Here is a 14,664-nt window from a genome sequence, read left to right as displayed (position 1 = left end):
GTACTATTTCTATAGACCACACCAGCCCCTGGTCTGTAGTTTGGGATTACAGTGGAGCAACTGAATGATATACGGGATTATATAGAGAATTTCAAAGCAGTTGAGACCTTATCTATGGAAGGTTACGAATGTTTGGTATTAGGCATATTACGAAAGGTACAGTGGCCTTTTCTGGCTGAGAAGATACGATAAAAAATAGATACATTCTAAGGAGCATTGGTCCAAATAAGTTGTTACAAAGTTGAGGCAGTCCGAAATCAAGCTTCTTAATTGATAAAGCCCCACTTAGAGAAGATAAATGGTCCAGGATACATATAGGTCATTGGGGAAAGTTATTCATTCAAGAAGGGAACACTATAAAGGAATGGACAATGCTATAAGAATTTCAGTAGACCATCTCAAAACCCTCATGGCTGGGATGAAAAGGACACACGAAATTCGAAGGTTAGGTTAAGGTCACGTCACCTTTACATGTGACGAACCCGAAGACCCTCCAAGAGATACAAGGGACCCATTTACATAAGTGAAAAGTTCATAAAAGACACGTTATGGGTCCTCAACACCACTCCTCTGCCATAGCATACAACGTCTGAATTTTATTTTTCCTAAATTAGCCTTACCTTAGGCAAAAACTTGATTATTAAAGTCGTATACCATTTATAAAATAATAATAATAAAATAATAATAGTAATATAAACGATAATAATAATAATAATAATAATAATCAATAATAATAATAATAATATAATAATAATAATAATAATAATAATAAATGTTTAGATGTTTCCGCTGCTTTTCATTTGTAGTGTTCTCTACTCGTCTTACAATCTTCTTTTCCTCAGCCTGCATCTGGTATATCAAGTTTCCTAGGGACAAAAATAAATCCTTATGTGTCCTTAGGAAAATTGATATACAAGTTGCACGCTGATGAGCTGATGAAAAGAAGTTTGTAAGACGAATAGAGAGGACTATGTACAAATTAAATATCGCGGAAACAGCTATCTTTTTGCAACGCTACTACCCTCAGAGAAGGTCTTCTACCTAATAATGATAATAATAATAGTAATAATGATAACAATTATCATCATCAACATCAGTATCGTTATTAAGCAAGGCTAGTCCCAATCTACAATAATTGCAGTACTTATTTGCATAACCCTACATAGTGATTTGAATCTTAATCCTTAATTTCTGATTTTTTAATTCTTTTTTTGCATACCGAGTCTACTAGTTTTAAGTGTCCTTTTGCATTTATATTTATGGCAATTTTAAACATAATTTTAAGATAGTTTGAAATCATATACTAAGTCTTTTTTTTCTAACATTTTTTTAGAAATTTTTTTTAAGATAGTTTGAAATCATAAACTAAGTATTTTTTTACTAACATTTTTTTTCTAACATTTCTATACTAGGCCCCCTTTTGTTTCATTTTTATTTCTCACCGATCAAATTTTCTTTCATTCTTGTACATTACCCCTCTCTTGTATCAGTGGCTCGCTCAACGGCCACCTAGAGTATTCTAGGTAGATTTGAAACAGGAAAGTTGAACCTGGTAAAATTTTGGATGGGTGGAGGCCATAAACCGTGAACACAGATAGCATCGCGACCGTTTGTGGTAAAGGGGGTGAGGCTACAACCTTATCCCAAATTATCTGTTGTGTGTTGAGTACTTATGCGAAGATGTATATTCCTGAACGCAAATGTCTTCAAGTTCAAGTGAAGAATAATAAAAAAAAGAGGGATAAAGTTTTAAAATGTATATGAAAAACAAAATGCATCCTGAAGTTGTATACGCTGGAACGTTAAGTCCATCCCGAGATAGCCCAAGGCACCGTCTGGAGGCACGTATAACCTTTAATCTAACCTGACTGCAATTTAAACGGCCGACGTATCTCACAGACCTGCGTCCAATTTTCGACCAAAGAAACAGCCCTGTCCGGCCGTAATTACACCGGAAACAAAATAGCGGAGGGCAAGGTTCGCTTAGAATTCTCTCTCTCTCTCTCTCTCTCTCTCTCTCTCTCTCTCTCTCTCTGTGAATTTTCAGAATCCATATAAACAAAATCACTTCAGAAAAATAAAAATATGTCTTTGTCGATCCTTTTTCTACATTGATCTCTATGGATTAAGTCTGAAGTCGTATCAGCTGGTGTGTATGCTTTTCTTAATTCCTTTTATTTAGGGGTCCTTAAATACATTCGCGTATCTCTATTTATGACCTTCAGACAAAATTATTATTATTATTATTATTATTATTATTATGGATCTTTTGTTTGGTGAAGGATGTTGATTGTGTTAAATCCATGACATCTCTAGTCCTGCTTAAAAAAAATTTATATTGATTAACTAGTACTTGCTGGCGTCGCAACGACGAGGTTATTGATGCCGAAATAAATATATATGTATGTATACACACACACACACACACACACACACACATATATATATATATATATATATATATATATATATATAATAATATATATATATATATATTTATGGAAATTCATAATTGTTCTGATTATTTTTTCTTATATTCTCCCGGAAAGCAAAGACAAAAAGCTATGCATATTCATTTGGTTTCATATAATTCAATTTTAATCTGCTAGAAGACATGGTCACGCAAAGATACAACTGAACGAGAGAGAGAGATAAAAAAAAACTCAACAAAGCTAATGTTTTCTTTGGCATTTTTATTTTTCTCTCGCGGATAAAGTCGAAGGAATGTCTGCACCAATTCGTTGTATCCTTCAGTCATTTTTTCGCTTCACCTTTCTAATCCAGACAGAGCGAGCGGCAGTCATATCAATTCAGAGGATTTGTTGACAAAAGGCCGAAGCTCTGGCGGTCATCGTCTGTGTTACTTGCATGTTGGAATTCCGGGTCACGTGAACACGGTTGACAATCAAACGCATTATTTTTAATGGCAAAAGTGAGCAATACGAGAATTTTACAGGTAATACCTCTGTGTTGCCAAGGAGTGCAATACTGGAAATACCTCAAAGTGTGCAATACTTATTGGAAATACCTATGTGCTGCCAAAGCGTGTATACATATTGGCAATACCTGTGCTGCCAATGAGCGCAATACATATTGGAAACACCTCTGTGCTGCCAAAGAGTGCAATAATTATTGGAAATACCTCTGTGTTGCCAAAAAGTGCAATAATTATTGGAAATACATCTGTGCTACCAAAGAGTGCAATAATTATTGGAAATACCTCTGTGTTGCCAAAAAGTGCAATACATATTGGAAATACCTTTGTGTTGTTAAGGAGAGCAACACTTATTATAAATTCCTTTGTGCTGCCAAAGAGTGGAATACTTATTGCAAATGCCTTTGGGCTGTCAAGAAGGGCAATAGTTATTGGAAATACCTCTGTGCTACCAAAGATTAAAATAGTTATTGGAAATACCTCTGTGCTGCCAAGGTGAGCAATACTTATATTAAACACCTTTGTGCTGCCAAAGGGTGCAATATATTGGAAATACCCCTGTGCTACCAAAGAGTGCAATACTTACTGGAAATACCTCTGTGCTACCTAAGAGTGCAAAACATATTAGAAACATCTCTGGGCTACCAAGGAGTGCAATGCCAAAGAGTGCAAACTTATTGGAAATGCCTCTCTGCTGCCAAAGATTGCAATGTTTTGGAAATACCTCTGTGCTGCCAAAGGGTGCAATACTTATTGGAAATATCTCTGTGCAACCAAGAAGTGTAATACTTGTTGGAAATTTCTCATTGCTGGCAAAGAGTGCAATACTTATGGGAAATACTTCTGTGATGCCAAAGCGTGCAATAATCATTTGAAATACCTTTGTGTTGACAAAGAGTCCAATACTTATTGGAAATATTAGGTATCTTTGTGCTGCCAAAGAATTCAACAGTTATTAGAAATCCCTATGTGCTACTTAGGAGTGGATTACTTACTGGAAATACATGTGCTGCCTAGGAGTGCGTTACTTCCTAGAAATAACTATGCGCTACCAAGGAGTACAATACTTACTGGAAATACCTCTATGCCGACCAAGAATGCAATACCTATCGGAAATACCTCTGTGCATATATGCTGTAACACTATAGAGAATATCCTTGTGCTTATGCAGTGTTGCACTATAGGAAATACCTCCGTGATTAAACTGATTGTAACACTGCATGAAAAACCTTCGTGCTTATATGGTATAGAGCACTATAAGAAATACCTTTGTGTTTATATGGTGTATCATTATTAGAAATACATTTGTGCTTAGATGGTATAGCACTATAAGAAATACCTTTGTGCTTATATCCAGAGGTCCTTTGTGCTGACATAGAGTGCAATTCTCTACAGGATGTACCTTTGTGTTTATATCAAGTACATCGCTAGAGTGAATATCATTGTAAAAATACAACCTCTGGTTGACTGAAGGTGCAATACTCTACGAGAAGTACCTCGGGGTCTGTGTACATCGCAACGCAATAACGAGCAATACCGTGGAAATACAAGTGCGTTTATACTGAGTGTTACACTATAATGAATATCACGGTGTTGATATAATGCCAAATACTCAAAAGAATAAGTGCCTCTCTGTGTTGACATAGAGTGCAATATTCTAAGGGAATTACCTCGTCGTCAATATAAAGGACAACACAATAACCGGTATTACGGTGTTGACATAAGATGAAACTCTCAAGAGAAGAAAGACCTCTGTGCTTAGATACAGAGTGACACTTGAGGGAAAATAATTCTGCGTTTACATACAACTTGGGAGGGAATGCCTGTATAATAGCATATAGTACAACACTCGAGAAGGAAACAAATACGTTGCCATAAAGGGCCATACTTAATAAAAACAAGTAAAAAATTTGCCGAAGTTTCTTCGACGCATTCGAGTTTTCTGTATAGGGTATAATGCTGTATAAAGCTCTCAACCACGGCCCGGTGGTGGCCTGTGTTGTTGGCACCTATAGCGGTGTCAGACGCACGACCATGGATAAATTTAACCTTCAATAAAAGAGAAACTACTCAGGCTAGACGGATGCAGTTTGGTAATCTTCATGATTGGAGGATGAACGATCAACATCCAATTTGCAGCCCTCTAGCTTCTTTGATTTTTAAGATCTTAGGACGGACAGACAAAGCCATCTCAGTAGTTTTCTTTTGAAGAAAACTAAAACCTTCGTGGTAAAATAAACTGCAAGGGCCGAGGTAAAATATTCCTCTGTTGACATAAAGGGCATGACTCGGGTCTCATGAAACGAGAGAGAGAGAGAGAGAGAGAGAGAGAGAGAGAGAGAGAGAGAAATAACTGCATGACATGCTTCAATCTACCGAGATAACAAAGTTGGCAGAGATATATGATATGGAACCACAAACTCTTATCAAATAAAAATGATATGACAACCTGTCACGCGGATATTGATTTGGTGTTTTTCTTTTAAATGACGATAATGTTTAAGATATCTAGGAAACGTTATGATATCGTCTGCATGCATGGCTTTACTTACTTAGGAGTTCACACGAGTAGGCGCTTTTGTAGACAAGAGCTACAAGGAAACATTTCTTTTATTTTGAATAATGACTTTGGATGCTATCGCTCTTTGAGGACTTGGCGCCGTGTTAACCCCAAGTTAAGGAATATTAGTAACGATAACTGAATGAAAAATATGACCTTGCTGCAAAGAACCTAAAAGTCTAGTTGAAGCCAAAACGAGTACAAGGAAAACAATGTCATAATGACGTTTTAGAGCTTTTGAAGTTTATCAAATTACGTTTATTCTCCCAGTAATTATTCTGAAGGCATGCTTGGTCCTGGCTTATCAAGTCAGCGTTAACCTACACAGTGAATTATGTACCTGGTAGAGGGTCGACTGTGGTGATTTGCAACCAGACTGGGGAAAAGATTAAAGAAAGCAACCTTATTCTTAGAGGTATGAGAGTGGGAAAGTATACACATAGATATAAATAATAATTATAAATAAATATATACATATATATATTCCATATTTATATTAAAATATATAAATATAAATAAATATATATATAACTAATAATATAATCTATATATATATTAATTATAATAATAATATATAATATATATAAATAAATTATATATATATATATATATATATATATAAATATTTTATATATATATATATATATATATATATATATATATATGATATATATATATATAATAATATATATATTTATATTATATATATATATATATAATATTTATATAATATATATATATTATATATATATATATATATATTATATTAATATATATATATTATATATATCCGCACGCGAATACGCAATTCCTATGATCATAAGTAAGTGACTATAATTACGGCAGGGAGTCATACGACAGCTGTTCTAAGTGACCTACTTAAGGAGCAAAATTTATCTTTATTATAAGGGTGGAACATACTGCCCAATGTAGTTCGTTTTTGTTTCCAACACTGGGAAATTTTTTCTGAAAGCTCTAAACCTTCCTGATATTTCATGAAATTACTATGGTTTAGTTAAAAAAAATAGTCATATATTTTAGCTGTCAGTCCTTATCAATCCAAGTATGCGTAGGGTGAAAGAGACTGAATAAATATAATTCTTTTTTATGTATAACTTTAGTCTACTCTGCTCTCAATAAAAAATTAAAATCTGGATGGGTTTAATTTCAACTTTAAGTTTTCAAACACCTAAAGGATATTCTAATACGCTTGGGCAACCTAGAGTCAACAGATTTGATCTGGTAATTATGGCTGTTAATTGCTACAATCAAGTACTCTCTACCGCTGTTCTTGTTTCTCGAATCATCCTATTGCATTATTTTTTCTAACTTTAGTGGATCACTGAGACTGACATTATCTTATTTCTCTATCTGTGTTTCCTTTCTTGCATAAAGTTGCTGAACTTGAAATCGTTCTTTCCGCCTGCTCAAAAAAAAGAAGAAAAAAAATTAAATGTCTCACTGCGACGGTTAGGGGTCAAAAGTCCTGTACGCCTCCGGCCAGCCCCACCAAAAAATCGAGGAGCCGCTCCCACCCGCCCACACCCCCCCCCCCCCCTCCACAAAAAATAAAGCTAGCATCGTTAAGAGAAACATAAAAAGGGGAAAAAATGAAATGAAACGATTTCATCTTTTTTCCGCAGCCATTTCGGGTCCGGTTTTAGCGCCGAATTCCGTTACATTACGAAAACATTTATGCAAATGTGCTCCCGAACATAAAAATACCTTCAGCCGAGTAGAATCAATGTTCCTTGTTCGATAAGTACAGGCAATACCAGTTTTCATTTTTACCAATGTCAATTTCCAATAAACAACAAGTAAAAAAATTAGTATCACTCATATAACATTTTAACAATTGTGCTTAATACCCTACTTATTGAAATATGAAGAATGGGTACGAATTATTCATAAGGTTAAAGGTCATCATCGAATACCACGTGCCCAGTCGTTTAAGGACAATTACGCGCTACAAACTTCGCTCGGTTCATCGACCTACGAGTTATCTGCCCTCAATACTGTTTGTTTATGTTGCCAATGAATATAATGGGTTCGTAATGACCCTCACACGGAGTGTTTTCGTTGTTCATTTGTTTCTTGATTATTGGGCATAGTGCGCCTCACTCCCCTGGCATTTCTCTCTTTCTCTCTCTCTCTCTTTCCCCCTAAAAGTCGACTGCCAGTCATGTAGTCTCATGTATCGTGGACCCATGAGCTTTAATTTTTCCATTTCAATAAAAATAAGAAGAAGGAAAAAAAACGCAGCCGGAATTGCAATCAACCGTTTGATGAAACATTATTGAGCGATTGCCATTCCTCTATGTGGCGTGTTTGTAATTTATGTGCAATTTGTAATTAATCCGCATAGAGTAATACATGTACCGCCAGCACACTCGGTACTTGTCATTTGATTCAGGCTGATGGTTTACAGTAAAAATAATATTAGCAATAATGATAAACTATTTCTCTTTGTTCCTCATGCATATCTGGGCATAATCATTGACTCTTACAAGTATATGTCTATATGTCCTTTGGCGTAAATGGACATATTGACTTTTGAAGTAACTGTTGAGCAGTTTTGAATTATGTTCTCTTTTGCCAAAACAAGAAAGTATATTCTTTTATATGTGACTGTCATGCCGTCTCAGTTTAACTAACAATGTCTCTATTTAGGGATAAAAGTGTTGATTCTGTTCCTCTGTTATTTCTTTGGGTCCAAGAATTATGAAGAACTTCCCCAATTTGAATGGGAACGAGTAATTTTGGAAGGTGAATGATGCATTGTTAAAATATTCTGGGTGTACTGGGAAGTTGGTACACACCATTTGATGCATTTTATAATGTAATAAATGTCAAGAGTAAATGGTGATGTTACCTGTAGTTACTTATAGCAACTGGAAATCTCTAGTATGTTATACCATGCGTACTCAGGTGTTGTCACTGAAGTAAATGAAGATGCTGCTCCAAGTGCTTGATCAATATTGCTCATACAAAGGCATGACTTTTAACTCAATTTACTTATACATTGCCTCATGTGTATTCATATGAATGACTAGTCTTAGTCACTGTAACCAAGTATAGCTTTCAGTGCCACTACTCGATAAACGAATTAGAGTATGATATTTAAGTAACATCTGATTAGTTTAAATGTCATCGTCCTAAACATCATTGTGTTTCATCTGTCATGCTTGCTTATCTATTCCTGTCTTTTGCGTTAATTGGCATCTATCAATTCTTTGTGTGTGCGTGAATGCGTCTGTCCACCATGATTTTACTTACATGTGTGTTCTTGGTGATGCTTGCTTATCTATTCCTGTCTGTTGCGTTAATTGGCATCTATCAATTCTTTGTGTGTGCGTGAATGCGTCTGTCCACCATGATTTTACTTACATGTGTGTTCTTGGTGACTTACATATCATTGTGACCTCTCTCTCTCTCTCTCTCTCTGATCATAAACTCCTTTATGCGCCTAATAAATCCGATTTTCCTGAAGTACTGAAAAATGACATTTCTGTCATTGCGAAAGGTGAAAGGTGTCATTTTGACTGATCCTATGCAAACACTTTCTTAGCAGAGCTGAACTTTTGACGACAGAAATGAGAACGACAGAAATGAGAAAGAAACGAAAGAATGAAAGAGAAGAAAATGAGGAGGACAAAAGGGAACCGAAACTGAACCGAACTTACTCGGGAGGATGCCGCGTTGGAATAGGTGATGCCTTCTGCTGACTACCTTTATCATGTTTCTCTTCTTCTCTTCTGTCATCTACTCTTCTGTTGGCTTCTTCGTTCATCATCCTCTCTTCTCCTTCCTCGCCCTCTTCCTCGTCCCCCCCACCTCCCCCGTCCCCCTTCGCCACTAAGTACTTGGTCTTCCACTTCTCCCTGTCCTTTTCTTCCTTCTCCTGGGTCTCCTCGTGCTTCGTCTTGTCCACTTCGTGGGCGATGGGGACGTGGCCCTGGCCGTAGTACTTCTCCTTCTGTAGGAGGAGTTCGTCGGCGGCGCCCTTCTCCCGGACCGCCTTGAATCTGTCGCCGAGGGTGTGGGCTCCAACCTCCGAAGGGTTCAGGAGCTCGCTGTAGGGGAGGTGGCCGAAGGTCACGGCCATGACGAGCAGTAAGGACACCTTTAGAGTCATCCCGGCGGTAGGAGAAGGAGATGCTTTGGTTTCTTATGCTAACGGAATTTTCTATTAACTGAACGTAATATCTATAACGTTAACTGGCAACGGTGTTATTTCTAGGGTAGGTTTTTTTAAAACGATATCTAGAGGATTAAGCTTATTGTTATTCCCCTTTTCTAGTTTTGCTTCCTGTCTTTGATCGTTTTCCTTGTATATCATATATTTTTTTCTACATTGTTACATTATTCATCACTCAATTGTGGAGCAGAAATATTTGTTTTGGGGTAATTCGCTAAATCACTTTTTTTTCTATCACTTATCAAAATATCCAGGAAGCAAAGAACAGAATGATCAGCGGAGTTTGGACGTCTAGTTCTCAAGAGTGTCTTGTCCTGTTCTCAACCGGTCACTGAAGACATTCTGCAACAGCTAAGTCTGGTCCGGATGTCTAATCAATGCTTTACCGGGCCAAGTTTGTGTCGGCAAATTGGTTACATTCACACTACACCATCACAGCCTCTTTTTTCTTTTATTGAACAAAACAAACAAGCAAACCGACTAACAGTTCTCTACCTCTGAACACCTCTCACTGAACCGCAAAACATTCGATTGCATTTACGAACTTCAATCATCAAAAGTAACGCTCACAAAATGTCAGAGTGTCTTTGAAATCGTCTACCTTTACCTTTTCATCCTTTACCGTCCGATATTAATCGCTGTCAATTTCATTTTCCAGATCACAGACCGCCCACAGTCACTAACCGGGTTTAGTTTTTTTTCCACTTTCCTCGGGAACACGAACTGACGGCCTTTAAATCGTTGTAAACGAAAGGACTGGCAGACGATTTAAGGCAATATTTCCGAGGGAATCACCAGCTGTCACCCCGCGAGACAGACAGGATGGAATGTCACCACAGACACCATTTGAACAGCGTTATATAACGATCCCAAAAATCGTGGCAGAGACTACACGCACACACACACAGTCTCTCCGTAACACATGTCAGGGAAGAGCGTGTGGCTCTTGTCTGAGTGCCGGTATGGAATCAATGCTCGGCTCTATACCGTAGAATTTCTTGCCCAATAAAACCTCCTCTGGCCAATGCATTCATGACACCCGCCCTTATATACTGATATTCTTGTGGCGTTATCGATACAGATCAAAAGTTCAATGCAGATACCTGCAGTTTTATCTTTTTTTCCAAAATGGAAAGTTTCAGCGATACGTTTTATCGATTAGAATGGAGATATTCGGTACGACAACGGCGTGGCGTGACAGTAAGGGCGAATGGTTGGGTTGCTGGTAGGCGGGGGTGGGGACCCTTCTCTGGGTGGGCAGTGATAACTCAGCCAGACGTATGAGGTGATGTGACCGGTCGGAAAAGGCGTTTCTCATTCAAGGTCATGAAATTGCCGCATTGTGATAAATGAGGTAAATGAAAATAATTCTAAATTGATGAGGCGTTCAAACGACAGAGGATTATTTGTGGTTTGAAAGGATTGTTAGTTGGCAGGAATTTCTGACCACTCTAAGACGAGACTATACCTCCTGTTATGTGACAGGATGTCTTGTCCACGTCTAAACATTTACGAACAAGCAGTGTTCTTAATTAGGTAACAGGATTCTTAAGAGTATGTTAGGACTTTATGTGCAGCTCATGTGACCTCATGAAAAAATGAAAGGATTCCGAGAATAAATATTGGAGAGGATAAAAAAAAAACTGATAAACTTATGTATTGTCAGAGATGAGACAGACGGTAAATCGAGAGAGAACCAGTCGCTGAAAAACGTAGGGAATAGAATCGAATGGGCAACGGTAAATAGTAAAGAAAAACGTGTAGGAGGAATAACATGCAGTTTGTAGAAAGAAAAACTGCAAAGGGAACGAGGAATGCACGGAGAAATATAAACTATATAAGGAAGAACGTGGAGGAAATAATAAGCAATGGTTACGTGGAAAATAAATCTAAGGGCGAGGTCGCTGATGAACAAAGACCCCCGAAAACAAACGAATAAATACACAGGAGAGAGAGAGAGAGAGAGAGAGAGAGAGAGAGAATCCTAACGAACCATGGAATACAAGAGCTATAAATTATTTGAGACGTGATGGAGAAAAATACACGCACATATGCACTCACACACGCGCGCCCGCTTAATGAAATTAGTGTACGTTAGCATGAGAGAGAGAGAGAGAGAGAGAGAGAGAGAGAGCGAGAGAGCAGGAGGGGAGGGAAGAAGCATTAAAAATCATGCAATGAACCCAAGCATGACAAGAGATGCAAGTCGGAAAAAAGAAGTGAAACCACGACCCGGCCACAACAATGAGAGATTAAAGGCCCTCTATTCAGACGGCGAAAAGAGCAACAAAGGAGAACCGAGAAGCCATTTAACGAGATGACCGAAAGGGGACGTGACAAAAGGTTCCCCTGTGCTTTCCAGATAGCAAGGCTCTCGTACGGTACGGATCTGACAAGGATGAAGGAATTGCGTTTTCCAAAGGCTAAGAATTCACTTGGTCAAGACTTGGAAAGGGTCATGGAAGTGTCCTTACCAGGGAGCAAGAAATAAGGGTCTGGAAGTCTGAATTCCAAGAGTAGCATTTCCCTAGGTAGAGACTTGAAGGGGTGATAAACGTGTGCCTTCCAGAGAACATGGCTTCCTTTGGTAAGGACTTGTAACTGGTAATGGAGGAATGCTTTTTAGAGAGGAAGCTTCCTTTTTAGAGTTGGGACCTGGAATGGGTGCCGTAGGTGTGACTTCCAGAGAGCCAGATTCTTGGGTTGCGACCTGGAATGTGTGATGGGGTTTTATCTCTAGAGAGCAGGACTTCCCCAAGTAGAGACCTGGAATGGGTGATGGGGTTTTGCTTCTAGAGAGCAAGACTTCCCCAAGTACAGACCTAGAATGGGTGATGGGGTTTTACCTATAGAAAGCAAGGCTTCCCCAAGTAGAGACCTGGAATGGGTGATGGGGTTTTGCCTCCTGAGAGCAAGACTTCCCAAGTAGAGACCTGGGAGGGGTGTTAGGGTTGTACCTCCTGAGAGCAAGACTTCCTTAAGTAGAGACCTGGGAGGGGTGTTAGGGTTGTACCTCCTGAGGGCAAGACTTCCCCAAGTAGAGACCTGGAATGGGTGATGGGGTTTTACCTCTAGAGAGCAAGACTTCCCCAAGTAGAGACCTGGGAGGGGTGATAGGGTTGTACCTCCTGAGAGCAAGACTTCCCCAAGTCACATCACGTTAAGGTCCCGGAATGGGTAAAATACCGATAATCTCTGAAATTCTCTTCTTTTGTCTTTCCCAAGCTTCATGCCCGTCCTTCTTGTAAGAGTCTGGTTATTATCTTTTTTCGAGGTTGAGTTTCGGCCTTTTGACTTTTTCTTTGTTCTGCTTTCTTCGGGGTGGGCATTGATAGGGCATTGGTTTGGGTGTTCCATTGCCCTTCATTAGAAAAAATAATAATAATATTCTTGGTAGACCAAAGTTGAAATACATAATTTGATTTCAAATGAAAAACGGTCGCCTTAATAAAAAAAATGTCACATTTAGCAGAAGATTTTACGACCAATTTTACATTAACCTGTCCTGTATCTCTGGATCGACAGGCAGATATTTTATGCGCTTATAATGCTTTTATTATTTTGAATATTCCCATTATTAACTAGTCTTTGAATCTGAGACTAGAGGTGAGTCTGCAAGCTTTTCATACCGTGACCTTCGGACCAACAGCTGGAAAAAGTAACCTCTTCGACCTTTTTCTCCGGTAGGGGTCGGGAGCTTACGCTAGAATTAGCGGAACAACTTTGTGAGGTAAAAATTTTTTATCTAGAAGGGAATAAGGGAATATTATTATTATATAGTCACCATCATAAATGATAGAATACTGTGGCTCATACGTAAAGTATTTTGTTCTACGTAGCTTTCGTTGTAAAGTGAGGCAATAGCAAGCTTAGTCTGTCCTACTAGAAAATTCTTGCTTGTCGGACAGGCTAAGCTTGCTGTTGACACAATTTACAACGAAAGCCACGAAGAACGAAATATTCTACTTTCCTGCTAAGCATCTCTCCAGCACTGGACGGCGAGTGACTCAGAAGTGAAATAAACGCGAAGTAACTAAGGCAGCTTTAAAATTTCGGGAGGGTTCGCCAAAAATGAAATGTAGCTGCCGTCGAGTTGAGATTCTAAATTAAGCATAGGACCTCTCTCTCTCCCTCTCTCTCTCTCTCTCTCTCTCTCTCTCTTACACACAGGCACACATAAAAGTAATCATGAATACATGTTGATATGTTTAACTGAGTGCTTATAGTATTTAGCCACCGGGGAGAAGGGAACGCTAATTTGATGTAGAAAATTACACTTCACTAAAGTCAACTATATATATATATATATATATATATATATATATATATATATATATATATATATATATATATATATATCATATACATATATATATATTATATACATATATATATATACATATATATGTGTGTGTATATGTATATATATTTATCAATACATCTATATACACAAACACACATACATGCATAAACAAACACAGGCTCATATATGTAAATCTATCTATGTTGGTGCGTGTGTGTGTGTGTGTGTCTGTGTTTGTGCTTACCAGTGTGTTCCAGCATTAAAGTGAGATAGCTTGAAAAGTGTTTTGTTTTCAACAATAAATGATATTCGTTCTAAATACAAAAAATTCCATAAACAATAGAGCAGACTACATTCTCCTTTGCTTTGACATACGTGTCAAGGGAATTTTCCATGAGAGAGAGAGAGAGAGAGAGAGAGAGAGAGAGAGAGAGAGAGAGAGAGAGAAAGGAAAAGTTATATTGGGAGGTAAAGGCGAACACTCCAATTCCCTGCATGTCGATGACGTATTGAAAGCCATAACGAATAATTTCCCTGTTTCCAGAAGTCTTTTATAAGTCTGGTTTACCTTTCATGATATAAAATGGGAATTCATAACAAAAACGAAAAGCTTAAAGTAAGTTTAAGTAGACTGACTAAATGGTGCTAATTTGGCTTGTTATCTATGC

General features: G+C 37.9%; 1 protein-coding gene across 2 annotated transcripts in view; it reads right to left on the bottom strand.

The window, feature by feature from the left end:
• Positions 1–10,732, bottom strand: part of LOC135211273 (nose resistant to fluoxetine protein 6-like) — a 69,992-nt gene extending 59,260 nt beyond the window's left edge. For both annotated transcript variants that reach the window (XM_064244587.1, XM_064244588.1), the window contains exon 1: positions 9,179–10,732. In XM_064244587.1, coding sequence (XP_064100657.1) covers positions 9,179–9,630 — 452 coding nt within the window. In that variant the 5' untranslated portion in view covers positions 9,631–10,732. The remainder of the gene's footprint in view (positions 1–9,178) is intronic.
• Between the last annotated feature and the right edge of the window lie 3,932 nt (positions 10,733–14,664).

This window comes from Macrobrachium nipponense, chromosome 4, assembly GCF_015104395.2.
Source record: "Macrobrachium nipponense isolate FS-2020 chromosome 4, ASM1510439v2, whole genome shotgun sequence".
Lineage (NCBI taxonomy): Eukaryota > Metazoa > Arthropoda > Malacostraca > Decapoda > Palaemonidae > Macrobrachium > Macrobrachium nipponense.
Note: the sequence above shows the minus strand (reverse complement) of the source record. Positions and strands in the feature narration are given on the sequence as shown.